The 18855-nt window shown below is 33.0% G+C and overlaps 1 protein-coding gene across 5 annotated transcripts in view; it reads left to right on the top strand.

The window, feature by feature from the left end:
- Window positions 1-18855, top strand: part of Nup153 (nucleoporin 153) — a 61962-nt gene that overhangs the window by 25700 nt on the left and 17407 nt on the right. For 3 of the 5 annotated variants that reach the window (XM_076859243.1, XM_076859241.1, XM_076859244.1), the window contains exons 6-15: window positions 1285-1401; window positions 1514-1558; window positions 1645-1698; window positions 3761-3907; window positions 4606-4655; window positions 4926-5052; window positions 13257-13394; window positions 13990-14091; window positions 15239-15323; window positions 17523-17645. In XM_076859243.1, the coding sequence (XP_076715358.1) occupies window positions 1285-1401; window positions 1514-1558; window positions 1645-1698; window positions 3761-3907; window positions 4606-4655; window positions 4926-5052; window positions 13257-13394; window positions 13990-14091; window positions 15239-15323; window positions 17523-17645 (988 nt within the window). The remainder of the gene's footprint in view (window positions 1-1284; window positions 1402-1513; window positions 1559-1644; window positions 1699-3760; window positions 3908-4605; window positions 4656-4925; window positions 5053-13256; window positions 13395-13989; window positions 14092-15238; window positions 15324-17522; window positions 17646-18855) is intronic. The other 2 variants (XM_076859242.1, XM_076859245.1) reach the window with 2 other exon arrangements.

Raw genomic sequence — 18855 nt, 5'->3', positions numbered from 1 at the left:
TGCTGAGTGCTGATATACCCTTAGAATCTTCCTCAATCAAGCATCCAAATATTTACAATTGACATTAGATATTTTTGTTTTTGTCATGCTGGGAATAAAATCTAGGACCTTAAGCTTGTTAAGCAAGTGTTCTTCACTGAGCTACACCCTTAGCCTTATAATTGACATTTGGAATGCAGTCTATTAGCTATTTCATTCCTAGAGTTATGGAGCTAGAAGACATTATCAACATTCCAGTTCAGTTCTGTTTTATTGATTAGTGAACTGAGGCCCTGAGAGCCAGTAGCCTTCAGTGATATCCTGGTGAATAGTTTAATGTTTTCTCGTGATTGCTGAAGCCTCTAGTCTCTCAACAGCAATCCATAGGGGGCACCAAATTTGTAATAATACTAATGTATTATTATTGTTACTAATGCAGCTACTTTGAAAATAAATGAATATATTTGATATATAAGAAAATTTTTTTAAGTAGTAATTATGGTTCAAATTTTTAGATGATGAAAATTTTTAAAAACTAGGTTATATTTTGGTTGTGAGATTATCTTTTCCTTATGTTACTCATTGCCAAATTACTTGGTTTTGTGGTATCACATGTTTATTAGAATCTTGTAGTGCATTCTTGAGAGACGGGTGTATTTTTATTGGAATATATACATTTTGCTTTTGTATTAAAGGGTAATTGCCTAGTCTTTAAGGTTTTTTTCCTAATCCCAATTTTAAGAAAGTAAGTCACTTTATTAAGAAATAGCGTGAGTATTTAAAAATGTTCCTTTTGTCATGTTGATTTTTGAGAAACAAGTTATGTATTAAAATGTTAGATTTTCATTGCAGTAGAATCTATAGTATTTTGTTTATCTGTCTTGGAATTTGCTCTAATTAAATGTTAATTAATATTCAGAATAACAGCTATCTTAATTCACTTCTCATTAATTTAATATTATTTGATTTAAATATCAAGAGTACGCAGATCAAGGTATTGCTAGAACTTTTTTACCAATTATACCTTTTCATCATGTGTAATATAACTACAGATCATTCTTCAGAGTGGTGTGTACTATTTTATCACTTCTAATTATAAAAATACTGTCTCAGGCAGGGAATTGGATTTTCAGTAAAGGCATGAAGAAGAAAAACAATTAAACTCTTATGACACCTCTCAGAGATAAGTTGTTGTTAATATTTATCGTGTTTTACATTAGACATTTTATTTTGTAGATATTTTCATTACATAAAATATGTGACTTAGATTTTGTTGCTACAAATAATATAGAATTTATTTCACAGGCACCAGTCAGAAGACAGATGAAAGCTAAGCAACTTAATGCACAATCTTACGGTGTGACTAGTTCAACAGCTCGGCGAATATTGCAGTCTTTAGAGAAGATGTCAAGTCCTCTAGCGGTAAATTTTTAAAATCACTCTTAAACAAAATTTGAGTTTAATGAAAAATCTTAATTTTATTATTTCATAAAAAATAAATTTTTTAAATAAATTGTTATTATAACATTAACAGGATGCGAAAAGAATTCCATCGGTTGTTTCTTCTCCTCTAAACTCTGTAAGTTGACTTTTAAAGCTGTTGTATTCTCAGAGACATATTTTTTACAGTTTTCTGTATATTCTAATACTGTTTTATTTTTTCAGCCTCTTGATAGGAGTGGGATAGATATCACAGATTTTCAGGCCAAAAGAGAAAAGGTATGGTAATTATTTAATGTGCCATCAATTTTGTAGCATTTAAAGTTTAACAGATACACAAATTAGATTTAGTTGATAGTTGTCAAGGCACGTGTTTGAAAAATGACATTTTTTGTACTTGGACATTGTTCCTTCTTCTGCTCAGTGGTAGAGCACTTGCCTAGCACATGTGAGGCACTGAGTTTGAGCCTCACCACCACATTAAATTAATTAATTAATTAATTAAAGGTATTGTTCATCTACAACTTAAAAAAAAAAGATGCTGCATAGCAGATACTTATTCAGTATTTTTTGGTGATATGCCATTTCCATCTTTAGATTCTTTATGGTCTTTATGACTTGGTTCTTTTGATAAATGAAAACGGGAATGAACAAAATTTGTTTAGTAATTAGAAGATCAGAAAATTAAAATCTTCGTTGAACATTGAACCTTTGGAGATTTTCCTAGTTATCTAACATTATGACAAATCTAATGTGTATAAATAGAATTTCAGTTTGGTACACATTTGGTCAGCCAGCCAACATACTATTTCAGGATACCCGAACTATAAAAAATGTAATGTAGATGTCTTGATACCCTTCCATTGTGTTTTATATGGTTCAAGTTAGCTCTTGAGGTTACTGTGTGAAAAATAAAATGCTTAATAATTTGAGGCTTTGGGTTAGTTATGTTTATGACTGGTTAAATATCCTTCCAGAAATGCAGATTCTCAAATTCATACTGTTGAAAGCATTTATCACTAAATTTCCCAAAAGTGATTATTAAAATTATCCTAATTGTCTGAATTCACTCTGGGAACTATATGAGAGGTTGATAAAATTATAATTATGAAATTGAGTATAAAGAAAGCTAAAATTGAATTTTTAGTGGAAAAGTATTGCTTCTCAATTTTTGAATTACCTAGATGTTTGAACTTGGGCAAGAGGAAATCTATTATTAGCTGTCATCATGGTATTAATTTAAATTGTTAACTCTTCTTAGAAAGACTCCCTTGTAAGATTGTTTAAAAACAAGTGGAGTTTTAAGGTTATCCCATAATAATATTGTCAGTAAAAGTCTTACTATGTCGTATTATTAATGATTGCTTATTGTTTAAATAAAAGGAAATAAAATGCTGGGGTACAGCAAGTTCATGTTTCACAGATATGCCAGAACATTCGGCAAAATAAACTGTCTTATTGAGTTATGTGGTCACACTAATGAAAAGGATTTAGGGAAGAGCTAGCAACTGTACAGAAACTTTGCCCAGAAAACGCAGGTTGTTCACAGCTGCTGCTAAGTGCAAGGACTCTATTCATGGTATTGCAGTCTCCATCCAGGGTTCAAATTCTGGGCTTTATGGTGACCTTACACCATCAAGATTTTTACTGTGTTTTAGAGAAGCAAAGGACTATTAATGAAAAACACTTGTGTACTTAGACAATAAAACCAGTTCATTTCAGAATCTGCAAGTTTTTACATTGTAAGGTTTTGACTTAGTTTGTTTTTTAATTAACATTGGAGGAACCAACTTAGGACTTTGTTCATATTTTTAGGAATTAGAAGTATTTTTATGACTAGCTAAAAAATATTCACATACGTTATTTTTTTGAGGTGCTAGTGTTCAAACCCAGGGCCTTGCACATGCTTAGAATAAGACTTTAGTACAAAGTATGTACCCAGCACTCATACAGTATCTTATTTGCAAGATGAAGAAAATGTAGACAATAATTTGGGGGGAAATGTGAGAAAAAAACTGAGCAGTTTTAAATTAAATAAATTCGATTTTATGTGTGAGCAAATGTGCATGTATGTGAAAAAAATCACTGAGTCTGGAATGAAATATAGTTAATCTTCCTATGAAATTGTTTTGAATTTGTGCGTATGTTAAACATATAAATAGATGAAGTACCACTTAGGTTCAGTTTTAATAGTTTTTCCTAGTAGTATATATTTGCATCTGCTGAGTTTCTTTAGAAGTATTCATGGTCTCTAGGTAACTTTAGATATTGTCATGCATTTTAAGATATGAGTCATTGATACATATGAAATTATTTGTCTTTATTTCTGTTTACCTTTAAGGTGGATGCTCAATATCCCCCTGTTCAGAGACTTATGACCCCAAAGCCAGTTTCCATTGCAGCAAATCGAACTGTTTATTTTAAACCATCTCTGACCCCATCTGGTGAATTAAGAAAGGTTAATCAAAGAATTGATAAAAAGGACAATGTGAGTATTTATTTTCACTAGTCTTTGAATACTGGTTATGATGAATAATAATGAGTAATGTTAAAAGGAGGTATTCTCATTAAAATCTAGCATCTATATAATGAGTAAAGTTGGTGTATTAATGATGATTATGTATATGCCTTTAAATAGTTCATTCTACTATCAGGATGTATTTGGGTCGATCAAATCCTAAATTAGCATTTATTGGTAAATATTAGTATTATACTTACTATCTAGATTAATTTTGCTAGATTTGATCCCCCCTCCCCCGATCGTAAGTTCAAAGCCAGCCTCATAAACTTAGTGAGACCATGTCTCAAAAAAAAAAAAAAAAGTGTGAGGATGTGGCTCAGTGGTTGAGCACACCTGGGATCAATTCCCAATACAAAAAACCCACAAATATTGTGATTTATAGGAAGAAAAATGGTATAGCCTGGTGCTGTGGCTCACACCTGTAATCCCAGTGGCTCTGGAGGCTGAGACAGGACGATCAAGAGTTCAGAGCCAGCCTCAGCAAAAGTGAGGTGCTAAGCAACTCAGTGAGAACCCTATCTCTAAATAAAATACAAAATAGGGCTGGGGATGTGGTTTAGTGGCCGAGGGCCCCTGAATTCAAACCCTGATACCCCTCCCCCCCCCCAAAAAAAAAAAAGAAAAAAAGAAAAATGGGATCTAATGACATCTTTTTTTTTTTCTAGACTGGATATGAAAAAAATATGACACCAAGGCAAAATAGAGAACAAGAAAGGTAATGTCATTTCATATCCACTAAGTTTCTTTATATTTAATTTGTAAGGTCCATATTTGATTTCAGATACCTATTTGAATATTAAGAAATTTAAATGTAGAAACTTTATGCCATAAAAAACAAAACAAAAACCTGTCAGTTTTTAAAATTATATTGAGCTTTGCATTTATTTTTCTTCCTTGTTAGCAGTTCTGGATTTTAGGTATTTAGTTAACAGGTTATGGACCCAAATAATATATCAATTGTTTTGATTTTCTTTTTATTTGCTAGTGGCTTTTCATATCCAAATTTCAGTATTCCTGCAGCCAATGGTTTATCTTCTGGAGTAGGTGGTGGAGGTGGCAAGATGAGACGAGAGAGAACACGCTTTGTTGCTTCTAAACCTTCAGAGGAGCAGGTAGGGTTATATATTTAAATATTCCTGAGGTTTTAAAAAGCTTTGATGTGGTAGTTTTAAGGGGAGACCTGTAAGGGTGGGGGAGGACCCAGAGCAAGAATTATCTGCCATTGAAACATTTTCTTCAAAGTATGTGTGTAGCTGGGGATGGTGGTGTAAGCCTGTAATCCCAGCGGCTTGAGAGGCTGAGGCAGGAAGATCACAAGTTCAAAGCCAGCCTCAGCAAAAGTGAGGCAGTAAGCAACTCAGTGAGAACCTGTCTCTAAATAAAATACAAAATAGGGCTGGTATGTGACTCAGTGGCCGAGTGCGCCTGAATTCAATCCCCACTACACCCCCTTGTCCCCCCAAAAAGTTTGTGTGTGCTAACTTTAGTATTTTTAGTGAGTATTATAAAGCCACAATAAAAACAAATATTATAAAAAATATTATCATCCTTTAAATATGGGAATTGCCATCAAGATTACTTGATCTTGGGGTGTTATTATATAGTTTTGTCTGTTCTTAAACCATATATATATGGTTAATGCTGTATATATTCTTGTCCTTTTCTTCATTTTTTTCCTTTTGTAGTTATTGACATAGTGAAAATTAACTAATTTGTTTCATTTCACTGCTGTATATTTATTCAGTGTAAGCTTTACCGCAGTGATTTCGTTCTATTATCAGGATGTATTTGGGTTGATTCCCAGTACATGTTAATAATATTCATGCACTTTTCCCTCTTTTTTTTTTTTTTAAACATTTTTCGTGGTTGCCAATGGGACTTTATTTATTTATTTATTTATTTATCTGTCTGTCTATTTATTTATTTATATGTGATGCTGAGGATCAAGCCCAGTGCCTCACACATGCCAGGCAAGCGCTCCACCACCGAGCCACAGCCCGAGCCCACTTTTTCCTCTTTATGTACAATATTTTCTCTAGTATATTTCTGTAGAAATAGAACTGTTAGATTATAGAGGATGATGACATACAAGTTCATATGTATTAGATGTTGCCATATTGCTCTTCTAGGTAGTTTTGCAGTTTAACACTTTGCACATTACACTGGGTAGATAGACCTTTTTCTGTATCCTTACCAGATCTTGATTTTGTTGACTTTTGAATTTTTGCCAGCATGATGGTTGTGAAATGATATATCATTGGAGTTTTATTTTCCATCTTGTTTACTGGCAGGAAGGCATCTTTTTTGGCCATTTGGGTTTTTCTCTTACCAGTTTTTTTCTGTGGGGTTATTTCTTCAATTAGGAACAATTCTTTATATATACTGACCTTAAATGTTTGCAAAAAATCAGTGACTAATAGAAGATTGGTTTGATTAATCTTTCTGCCTATAGTTGGCTATATATTTTTTTACTAGTTTAAATTGAATACAGGTCTCATTTCAGACTTTTTATAAATGATTTCAACCAAGTTACATCATTTAAAATTTTTTTGTTGTTGTAAAGAAGAGGTTTGTAAAGCTTACTAGATCATTTAACCTTTGGTACATAATGCTTTCATTTGCCATTTATTTCAAAAATCTCATTTGTATCCTCTTTGACCACAAATGTTTTAGTGGGATATATTCTTAAATTTAACATGTAAGTGACTGTGAATTCAAGTTTTGATTGAAGTTGTTTGAATGTCTTAGGGTTAATTTTCGTAATGTCAGTTGGTATTTTGATTAGCAGTCTTGTTTGGGGGAATTGGTTTCTTTTTCACTTTTTCTCTTTCCTTTTCCAAGTTAACATTTCAGTACTTTGGCATCTGGCTTATCAGAATCATGATTTCTTTGCCTGTTGGACTTCCTGTATGCACCTTTACCATGATGTTTGGGTTTATGCTAAGGGCCTTGGTTCAGTTACTGGTCTGGACGCTCTCTTTCCCTTAGGTTCTGCGTGTCACTCTGCTGCTGGAGAGTTGTGAAGGAAGGGAATATATTAGTGTATTTCACTATCTCAAAAGAAAACTTCAGTCTTTAATGCCATTGATCATACAGTATGTACAATTTTAGCAAACCTATTTTATTTTGTTATTAAAGCTTTTTTGCAGAACTATTAATTATGTTTAAGAAATAGGTTGTCTGGACAGAAAATATAGCTTAGTGATAGAGCCTTGCCTAGCATGCTTGAGACTTGGGGTTTTTCTTAGTACACCCTGAGAAATAAGTTGTCTTACTTTGTACAAAAAAGAAATTTCGTGATTATCTGAATAATGTAAGATAAACTTGTTTTTCTAGACATACTTTTATATTTTTCATTAATATTGTGATATTATTTATCCCTGTATGAGAAAAATATTGGGTTGGTTTTATGTTTGCCAGATGACATATTGTGTAGATATTCTTTATTTCCCCTCACTTTCAATTTTTAAAGATATTAAGCTGAAGCTCGATGATATCTGCAGCTTGATTTTAACTGTCTTAAAGGTAGCGTTTAGTGTTAACTTTGCGGTATTGCGGTAGGGGTTTTTTGTTTATTTGTTTGTTTTATTTACTTTTGTTCTTATTGTCTGGTATAACAATTGTGAAGAGTTACATGGAAACCCCTATCTCATATCTTTGTCACCACCTCCCTGCTCCTGGTCCCCCCCTCCATTCTGGCCAACTGCCAACTGTCAATTTTGCATCCCAGATGCCTCACCCAACCCTTGTCCATCCCTGCCTCTTTTCCACATTGGAGTTGTTATCTCCACATTTCTGAGGAAAGAGGTACTAGTGGGAAGACTGCCCCGAGTTTCAGCTCACTGCTTTTTATCTGGATAAAATAGGTTTAGCTACACATTTTTATAATTATTTTGAATGCATTGCTTTTTTAAATTATCGTTCACATGTTAGTGATGTTCAGACCAGTAGGGTCTGGTTTTAGTTATAGTTAGAATTTTTGGCGAATTACTCAAGATTTTTTTTTTTTTTGGTAGGTATTTTAATGACCTTTAGGGAAAGGCCAAGTTGGAGAACATTAAAATGGAACATAAATAGATAATGCTGATCTCAGATACAATTACTACTTAGCAGGAATTTGTATTTTTTGATTCACTAAACATTCAGGTTAATACAAATCTATATCTAAAGTAACTTAAGTTTGCAATATTGAGATAGAGTGTGTTTTAACTTTTAGATTCTAAAATTTGTAAGAATTATAGTCACTACACTTAACTTGCATTTTGCCTTTATGTCTCTGTTTTTGGTACTAGGACTTGAACCCAGGGGTTCTTTATCACTTTAGCTACATCTCCAGCCCTTATTAATTTTTAATTTTGAGACAGGGTCTGGCTAAGTTGTTGAGGCTGGCCTCAATCTTGTGACCCTCCTGCCTTAGCCTCCCAAGTCCCTGGTATTACAGGTGTTTTCTATCATGCCGACTGTGTCTCCTTAGTTGCTTATTTCTAAAATGGGAATAAGAATCAACATATTGCTGGGTACTGTGGTCAGAGCCTGTAGTCCTAGAGTGGCTCAGCCTGCTAAGCCAGAAGAATCGCAAGTTCAAGACCAGCCTTGTCAATTTAGCAAAGTCTTGGTCTCAAAACAAAACACACACACACACACACACACACACACACACACACACACACACGGGTAGGGATGTGGCTCAGTGGTTAAGTGCCCCTGGATTCAATCCCCTGTACACCTTGTTGACATCTAATGAACTCTACACCCTCAAATTATGGTATATTCTTCAAACAGAACATATACTGTACTATATTAAACAAATTTCAATGCAAGTTTAATTAGAAATTCACAATCCTCCACCCAGATATTTGGAAATTAAACACACTGCTAAATAATGCATGCGTTAAATAAAAAAATCAAATGAGAAATTGGGGGATGGGGACAAAACCAAAACCCAATATATTGAACTTATGTCTGCAGTACATCTGTCACTTGATAGTAAGCCAAGTATTTCCCTGCTCCAATTTCTTCTTGTATCACATCTACCTTATATAAAATAACTCAAGTACATGTATAACTCAAGTACATGGAAAGATGTTTAAAAGGTATTAAGTAATGAAACATTTGATGGTTGGCCTGTTCAGATTGATTAGTGCATTCAGCTTGTGTCTGTAACCATCCAGTTAGCAGAATTCTTGACATTTTTTTCTCCTATTAAGACCCACTTATCTCCAAGTCCTTATTGGGGGCATTAGAAATCAAATTACAGAATAATATAAACAACCAGTGTGGCTGTTTGTGGCTTAATGAATTGGCACAAAATTGTAGGTCACACAGTATGTTAACGTCTAAAGGCAAGAAAATAAGCTTGAGGTTGGAGAGTAGAAAGTTCCCTTCAAAACTAGCCTGATGTATCTTTTGTTTGCCCCCCACTTCCCCAAATTGATTATCAGGTTCCAAACATAAAATATCAAAGTAATTATTCCACAACTTAGATGTTAATGTATTGTGTTTGTCCTATCAAATAGCCATCTGTTGGGCTGGGGTTGTAGCTCAGTGGTAGAACGCTTGCCTAGCATGTTGATCCACTGGCTTTGAACCTCAGCACCACATATAAATAAAAGGTACATTGACTACTAGAAAAAAAAGATGGGCATCTATCTCCACCCTTTTGGGGGGGTGTTTTTCAAATAAGTTGAAGATATCAGTATACATCACCTCCAAATACATCAAGGTTATATCATGTACTAGAATTAAATATTTGTTGTTTTTTTAACTTAGCAAAAATATGCTTATAGTGAAATGTAAAATTCTTAGGTATAATGTTTAATGAATTCAAAAAATGCTTAAACTAAACTTCTATTGAGGTAGTGAACATAGCCACTATCCCAAAAAGTTTACTTACATTCCTTCTTCAGTCTATTTCTGTCACCTTCTACCCTAAAGCACTTAGATTTTAATGTTTAATATTTGTGCTATGCTCATATATAAAATTACTGTGCTCATTTTTTCCAAATTTTGGTTTTGCTTTTCCTGGAATTTCATATTAATACAATTATTCAGTAAATATTCTTTTGTTCTGGCTATAGTGACTAAAGCTGCTGTGAACATTCTTGTACAAATCTTTTTGAAATCATATTTATTTCTCTAACAGTAAATACCTAAAAGTGGTAGGTTGTATTCTGAGTGTTTTAACTTTTTGAGAAACTGCCAAATTGTTCCCCAGAGTGGTTGTGGCATGTTATACTCCTACCCAGGAACTTCTCAGCATTTTAGTTACTCCTGATATTTACTAGCAGTTGTCATCATTTTAAATTTTAGTCATCCTAGCTTGTGTATGGTGGTATTGTGTTGAAGTTTAAATGATCATTTCTCTGATGACTAATAACATTGCATTTTTTAAATGTACTTGTTTGGCTTTGTATGTGGGTTGTTTGCTCAGATCTTTGTCTTTTTCAAAATTGGGTTGTCTTATCGTTAGTTGTAAGAGGTCCCAAGTACTTTTGTCATATACATTTCTTTTTTCCCAGTCTAAGCTTTTCATTTTCTCAACAGTGTCTTTTGATCAGCAGTTGCCAAATTTTATAAAGTCTGATATTTTTCTCCTGTTGTTTTGCAGTTCTCCAGGCTGCAAAGATATTTTTTTCTTCTAGAAGATCTGTGTTTGTGCTTCCTGGTTTTTGGGTTTTGTTTTTGTCCTATTCTCCCCCACCCCCAATTTCTTATTTGTTTTTTTTTTTTTTTTTTAACTTAACTCATGCATTATTTAGCAGTGTGTTTAATTTCCAAATATTTGGGTTGTGGATTTCTAATTAAACTTGAATGGAGATTTGTTTAATATAGTGCAACATATGTTCTGTTTGAAGAATATACTGCAATTTGAGGGTGTAGTGTTCTTTAGATGTCAACAGGTGATTGATATTTCTTAGATCTTCTTTCTTTATTTTTTAAACTTTTTTATCTTTATATTTTTATTTTATGTGGTTCTGAGAATCGAATCCAGTGCCTAGGCGAGCGTGCTACCACTTGAGCCACATCCCCAGCCCTCTTTATTTATTTATTTTTTGAGAAGGAAGTATTGTTAGTCTGTTAAATTATGGAGAGGTGAAGATTTAAAATTGACAACTTTTTATATTCAGATTGTTTTTTCCCCCTTAATTGTATCAATTATTGTGTGATATATTTTGAGGCTCTCATTAAGAGCACACACCTTAGCGTGTAATGAGTTGATCTTTTAATATCAAATGTCCAAAAAGATCATTAAGAATATTCTTTGTCTTGAAATTTTCTCTGTCTGGCATTAATAATAAGTGCTGAATTCTTACTAGAATACATTTTTTTAAAAAATTTTTTTAATATTTATTTTTTAATTTTCGGTGGGCACAACATCTTTGTTTGTATGTGGTGCTGAGGATCAAACCCGGGCCGCACGCATGCCAGGCGAGTGCGCTACCGCTTGAGTCACATCCCCAGCCCCTAGAATACATTTTATGCATAGTAATTAGTTTATATCCTTTTCTATCCATATGCTTTCAGTCTTTTTATATTTAAAGTAAGTTTTTAAATATATGACATATACTTGAGTTTAGATGTTTAATTGGGATGTTTAATTCATTTATAGTTAATGTAATTATTGATGTGGTTAGATTTAGGTCTACCATTTTCCCAGGGTTTTTTTTTTGTTGTTGTTGTTGTTTGTTTCTTTTGAAAGCTGCCTCTATTGGTGTGAATCAATTATTTATTAGAATTTCATTTTAATTTATCTTTTAGCTTTACCTTTTTTGTTAGTATCTTTTTTTCAGACTATGTTACTTTTGTACCACTTGCTATAAAATCTAAGTATCTTGCAACTATATAGTTCATATTTGCTACTATTCATCCCTGGCATTTTATGCTATATGTATCATTTCATTTTACATTTAGGCAGACTGCAAACCCACAGTATACCCTCTTTTCTTTTTTTTTTAAAGGGCATTTTAAATTTTAGTTTTATATTTGTGTTGTTAATGGACTTTTATTTTTTATTCATATGTGGTGCTGAGAATTGAACCCAGTGCCTCACACATGGTAGGCAAGTGCTCTGCCACTGAGCCACAACCCCAGCCTTCTATTTGTTTTTATATAATTATATATATTTTAAAGAAACCAAAAAAGAAAAGTGCTTTAGTTTTGCCTACATATTCTTCATTTCCTTCCCATTCTGAGTTTCCATTTTGTATCATTTCAGTTCAGCCTTAAGTAATTATAAAGCAAGTTTTATGGCGACAAATTTGTAAATTCTTAGTTTTATTTTAGCTGGAGGGGAAAAAAAAAGGGAAAAATGGAAGTGTCAATTTGTGCTTTGATTTTTGGATCAACTTAATTGAGTTCTGATTTATGTACTATGAACTTTGCAGATTGTTTTAGCTGACAGTGAACTTACCGGAACTAAAACTCTTTCTCCTCTGGTGGGCAGCAGTTTAAACTCTAGTTCCAATGAGGTTCCTTGGTGTCTGCTTTATGCCTGTGCAGTTATCAGGTTTAGCAGATTTGAGTGGTTTGCATTCAGACGTGGGGATTCCTTTCTGTGGCTTTTCATTTTTTCATCTCCCCTCATTTCTAACTGTTGTGGTCTTGCCACACTGTCTTCTGATTAGTCAGCTAACAGGTTTTCAGTATTCTGTCAAGTTTTCAATTGCTCAGAGTCACTAACTCAAAGAGAACAGGATGCTCACTCAGTGCCCTTTCCTACCTACTTTTTTCCTTGCTTTTCAGCATTTCCAAACGTTTGGTGTTGACTTTTTTTTTTTAAAACACGTTTTCTCCTATATTATTATGTTTCCAAAGCATTGGTCATATAAAGTACTCCACTACCAGCTAGTACAAGTGACTCTGTGTTGTGTTCTTAATCTGGGTCATTGGGAACTTGGGATGATCTTTGCTCTATTGGTTAGAAACCAAAGCAATTTACTAGACTTCATGGGTTTTGGTAGTTATTGTTTGTTTTAATGCAAAGACAATATAGAACTTTGTTTTGCATTATTACCACTGTTATGTGTAGAGTAAGAATCTTTTTCCTCTCATTTTTGCCAATTAGAAAAATTGGTGCTGAGGGTAGTTAGGCTCTCAGAGTTATATGGCAGTTGGTGACATAAACCTGGGATTCAGATCTTGTTTTTTAACTTGAGAGCTTAGGCTAATATTATATGGTGCTACACCTTCTTTGTATTCTAAATTTATCTTATCTAAATTTATTTTAACTTCATCAGTTCTACCTGAAAATAAGAGTAGAGGTAAAAGAATGTTGTGAAGATGCAAACTTCACATTATAATACATGCTGTGTTTTAGGAAATGGAAGTACCAGTATTACCGAAAATACCCCTACCAATCACCGGTTCTTCACTGCCTACCTTCAATTTTAGTTCTCCAGCAATCACAACTTCCTCTCTGTCACCCATCGGTCCTTCTCAGTCGTTAACAAACAAGGTACAGAGCCATTGTATAAATGAGGTGATGTACTTCTTAAAATGCTTATTTTAAAGCAGTGATTAATTTCTTTATGGAAATTAATACCTCAAAGTAAGTAAAGAAAAATAAAATGGTGTCTTAATATTAAAAATTTAAATATATTTTATATACATTACAATGGAATTCTTTAACTCTTATGCAGTGCATTAGAGAAAAAAGATTAATTTGTTTCCAAACAATATTTCCAATGAGACTTGGGGGTGGGGGTAGGAGTAGATGTTATGTCTTTACTTTCTCAGTTAGGATTAATACCTTTTAGTTTGCTTCTGCCCCGACCCTTGTTCCTTACTTTCACTTTTTCTCAACATGTGGTTTATTTTTCTCATGTAGGCAACTATCTAGCTCTATGATTGTATATATTCCTTTTCTAAGAGGCAGCCATATTTTATAGAAGAAACTCAGTGTTTTTCAGAAGTTGTGATTTTTAAATCTAAAAGCAAAAAAAAAAAAAACTGAATTTTTTTGAAATAATTTTCTGAAGGTGTGTTTTATTGATAGTTTCTTTTCCTAAATAGCTTTATTTGTATCATTTCTTAATAATTTGGAAAACCAGGTACAAATGACATCTCCGAGCAGCCCTGGAAGTCCCATGTTTAGATTTTCATCTCCAATTGTAAAATCTACTGAGGCAGATGTACTACTACCTCCATCCTCTGTAAGTAGTAATAAATATTTAATATTTAATATATATATATATTAACTTAAATCTATGATGTCATTGGTAATAAAAAACATTTTTTTGTTTCCAACTTAAATATTCATAGTACAGAAAAGGTAAGTGAACAATTGCATATACCATTTGATAGTTAATTCTCCTTCTCTGTGACCTCTAAGAAAAGGGATATTCCTTTGCTCCATTTAATATAGTTCTCATACCCAAGAAATTTTATCATGATTTTATAATACAGTTCATATTTAGACTTCTCATTGTCCCTAGACTGTCAATTAGTTGATGTTTTATGTCTATTGGCCCTAGATCCAGATAAAGACTAGGACCTAATTACTGAATTACGCTGCATGTACTTAATAGATCTGTTGAGTGACCTTTTAAAAAAATACATATGTATTTTTAGTTGTTGAATGACCTTTATTTTATTCATTTTATTTATATGCAGTGCTTAGAATTGAACCCAGTGCCTCACACATGTAGGGAAATGCTGAGCCACAACTGAAGCCCTAATAAATGACCTTTTAATCTAGAAAAGATCTGGGCTTTTTTGGTCATGCAACATATATTTGTTCATGATTAAATAACATTTTGAAAGAGAACAATGCATAGATTTAAGGTATATTTTGTTCCAGGTTTGGCATTTTGTAAATTTTGCCTTCTGTTTTTGTCTCCTCTTTTTTTGGTTCCAACTAGTGTTACAGATCAAGTATAATTTCCTTGCTGCTTGCTGGAAACCCATCAGTTATCTCCCAACTCATACTTTTTGTTTAAAAAAATTGCATTCAGAAACTGGGCATTAGGAATGCAGCATTATTTTCTGGAATGTTTTGAAAGGGGGAAAATAAGGCCTAAGAAATTCTTTTTTTTTTTTGAGACAAGGTCTTGCTGTGTTACCCAGTCAGCAGTCTGGTCTCATTCCTAGGTTCACATGATCCTCCTGCCTCAGCTTCCTTAGTGCTGTTACTATAGGTATACATCACAGTTCCTGGCTTATGAATCCCAGATTTAGATATTGTGGAAATTATATAGGTGAAATTTTGTGTGTGTGTGTGTGTGGGTGTAAATACTTATAATAAAGTATTATTTGTTTAGAAATGAGTTGACACTTAAGAAGACTTTTTTGTTTTTACAGATTGGATTTACATTTAGTGTGCCTGTTGCAAAAACAGAATTTTCTGGCTCCACTAGTACTTCAGAACCAAGTATAAGTAGTTCTGGTAAGTAAAATTTTTTTCACATATTTTTGCAAAAACACAATTGTATTCATTAGCATAGTATTTCAAATTCTTTCACCTTTGGTAATTCTTTTAAGTGCTTTCACTTGAATGAAGTTAGCTCTGAAAAGAAGTTGTTGCGTTCTAATAATACTTTCTATTAATGGTTTTTCAGCAGGACAGTCACCATAACAAATTTATTCTCTGTGTTTAGTCAAAATACTGAGCAAGTTAGTTATAAATTAAATTTAGTTTTACTGTAAATTTGTCTACAGTATAATTGTGGTGGATCTCATCTCCAGGTTTACTGAGCATTTCATAAGCATTTTCATTTGTAAAGGTTATGCTGGCCTGTGCAGGTGATGATACATAATCTCTGAACTGAAAAAAAAAAAAATTGACATTTGAGGAAAAGGAATTAGATAATTAAAATAGGATCTTCTTAGAGTAGTAGTTGTTTTTTTTTTCACATGGACTGTGCTACTTAGGATAAGAATTCTGAACAAGGGCATTTTCCCCAAGAAATAAAGCCAAGGGAAAGGGTATAGTAACAAAAGAAAAAGCATTACATTCTTTGTAAATATCAAAAAATTTATTGTGAGGTTGGAGAGAGAGCTTTGCCTGCTAAATTTGTGATTCTAAATTTTTTTGTTACCTTTTTTTTTTTTAATCAAACAGCTGTGTGTAATAAAAAGTGGCAGACATTTCAATTGTACTTCTTACCATAAAATTTTTGGATTAAACCTTGAATTATGTAGTAAACCTCTCATGACTTGTTATGAGGAAAGGTATTAAAGTCCTTTCCGGATTTTACTAATGCTTTGGTAGTGGTAACTGAATGGGTAACAATTTATTAAAACAGCTTTTTATTTTGTGAGAAATTACCCAGTTTTTTTTGTTTTTTTTTTAAAGGAGTGATTACGAGTACATTTATGAGTGGCATCTACAAAATTGTGAATTGTCACTTTAACACCTTTGGTTCTCACCATTTTTTTTTTTCCTCTTTTTTTGATACTGGGGATTGAACCCAGGGGTGCTCTACCACTGAGCTACATCCCCAGCCCTTGTGTTTTTTTTTATTTTGAGGCAGGGTCTCGCTAAATTGCTGAGGCTGGCCTCGAACTTGCGATCTTCCTGCCTCGGCCTCCCGAGTCGCTGGGATTATAGGCGTGCGCCCGGCTGGTTCTCATCACTTTTATCATTTAGCAATGCTGATTGAAAATGTGGAAGTCATGATTAATTATTTTGTGACAGGAGCTAGTTTTCCCATTTTCTTCTTTTTGTCTGAGTGCGCTTCAGGTAATCCTAAAACTTTACCTTAAATTTACTAAAAACAATTTAATTTTGATTATAAAAAGTAAAAACAATGGATATGAATTCATTTTACCACTAGCAGCCACCATTAATTTTTAGATAGAAACATTCTAAATTTTCTAGACTTTCTAACCTGCTTTTGCCCACAACTATGCTTTTTAGCATATGCATTTTATCATGCATTATCATTCAGCAAATATGCATTTTATTATGTCACTGTTATAGACAATTTATGTAATCAGACCCTTATTGATACTGTATCATACAGATTTTTAATATAACTGAAGGATATTTTTAGTCATAGCATGAATTTCTGGACATGAAATAACTGTCTCTGTTTAGAATTTGTTTTAGTTTTTTTTTTTTTTAAATCACTATTTTATTTTTATTTATTTATTTATTTATTTTAATATTTTACTTTTTAGTTATCAGCAGACACAACATCTTTGTTTGTATGTGGTGTTGAGGATCGAACCTGGGCCGCACGCATGCCAGGCGAGCATGCTACCGCTTGAGCCACATCCCCAGCCCTTTAAATCACTATTTTAAATTGCTGAGCAATCAAATACATTATTTTAAGCAGTGAACAAGTCTTGCCCCAGTGGCTGTATCCCCAGTGTTTCAGTTTAATTTTCTTCTAATGAATTTACTTGCTAACAGTTGTGGTTTATACTTCTGTGCCTTTTTGTGATATGTGGGGTGGTGAGGGGAAAGTATTTTTATCTCCTTATAATGGTAAATTATGTTTGCTAATTATTTTTGAATTATAGTGACTATCAAAGTTTTATAAATTGATCTAAAAGGGCTTAGATTTTTAAAATGCATTTAGTTCAAGAATCCATTGCTTTCCTTGGCATAATATTTTTTATAATTTAAAAAAAATTACAGCTCAAGATATCACTGTGGTGAACAGCACAAGCTGTAAGAAGCGAGATGAAGATTGTGAGGGCCTTTTTAGACCTGTAAAAATCCTGAAAGAAGGAAGTGTTCTAGATGTTCTGAAAAGCCCTGGTAAGATGATAGTAGCCCTTGAGATAGTAAAAAAAAAAAAAAAAAAACTGAATTTTAAACTCCCTTGATTTCATTTTAATGTTATTTGTGTTATAATGTGGATTCCTTTAAAAAAATAACTACCAATAATTTGATAAGATGTTGAATTTTGAATGTAGATATAGTGATATCTAATTCTTCCATGGGAAATGTCTTAGAAATACTACTTTAGAATTCAAGATCTCTGTATATAATAAAAGAAATCTCTTTAAGAGGCAAGTATAGAAAGAGAATATGAGTTTTCTATTAATTGAGATGGCCAATATTGAATAAGAGTAAACTTGATGGTAACACCTATTACATCTTTGAAAGAACTGAACTGCCTTCTCACATTATTCCCCGGATTGGTACATATAGAATGAGGCCAAGTTTGCTGAATTTTAACACAAATATGTAGGAAATCGTATTCACTTGAAATAAGATTGAAAACTAAGTCACTTATATGATGATGTTTATTTTATTTTTTTAATCTACACAGTGTTTGTATCGTGGGGTACAGTAGTATAATGAACAAATCAGGGTAAAGCAGGTATAGAATGGGATGAGCCCAAGTCTTTAAACAGAGGATGTAATAAGTTTGGCTTCTACAACAAGTTTTAGGGTTAGGTTGTTTAATTGTGTTTTCTTATTTCATTGGTTGTGCATACTACCTATAGGGTTCCGGTAATTGAGTTAGTTTTAATTCCAGAATGCTTGCTTATAATAAAATTATTAGTCAGTGGTAATAAATGACTGTATTATGATCTAAAAAGTAGAATTATTAGCCAACTAGTAGATAAGCAGCAACTGTATAATTTTTTGGACTGGGATGTGTTTGAAAAATAGAGTGCATATGTGAAGCCCTGGATTCAGTCCCTAGAAAGAGAGGTGTATTGTTTTGCCCTATACATGTATTTAGGATTGCACTTTGTTTCTCAACCTGGTCCCATTTTAACTTTTTTAATAGAAACATTTTTCAAGTATTTTATTTTATTTTATTTTATTTTGTACTAGAGATTGAACCCAGGGATACTTTACCGTTGAACGACATCCCCAACCCTTTTTATTTTTTATTGTGAGAGACGGTCTCATTAAGTTGCCCAGGCTTCCCTTGAAATTGTGATCCTCCTGCCTCAGCCTCCTGAGTCACTAGGATTATAGATATGTTCCACCAGGTCCAGCTGAAATAGGA

The sequence above is a fragment of the Callospermophilus lateralis genome, chromosome 6 (genome assembly GCF_048772815.1).
Source record: "Callospermophilus lateralis isolate mCalLat2 chromosome 6, mCalLat2.hap1, whole genome shotgun sequence".
NCBI classification, from domain to species: Eukaryota; Metazoa; Chordata; class Mammalia; order Rodentia; family Sciuridae; genus Callospermophilus; species Callospermophilus lateralis.
Note: the sequence above shows the minus strand (reverse complement) of the source record. Positions and strands in the feature narration are given on the sequence as shown.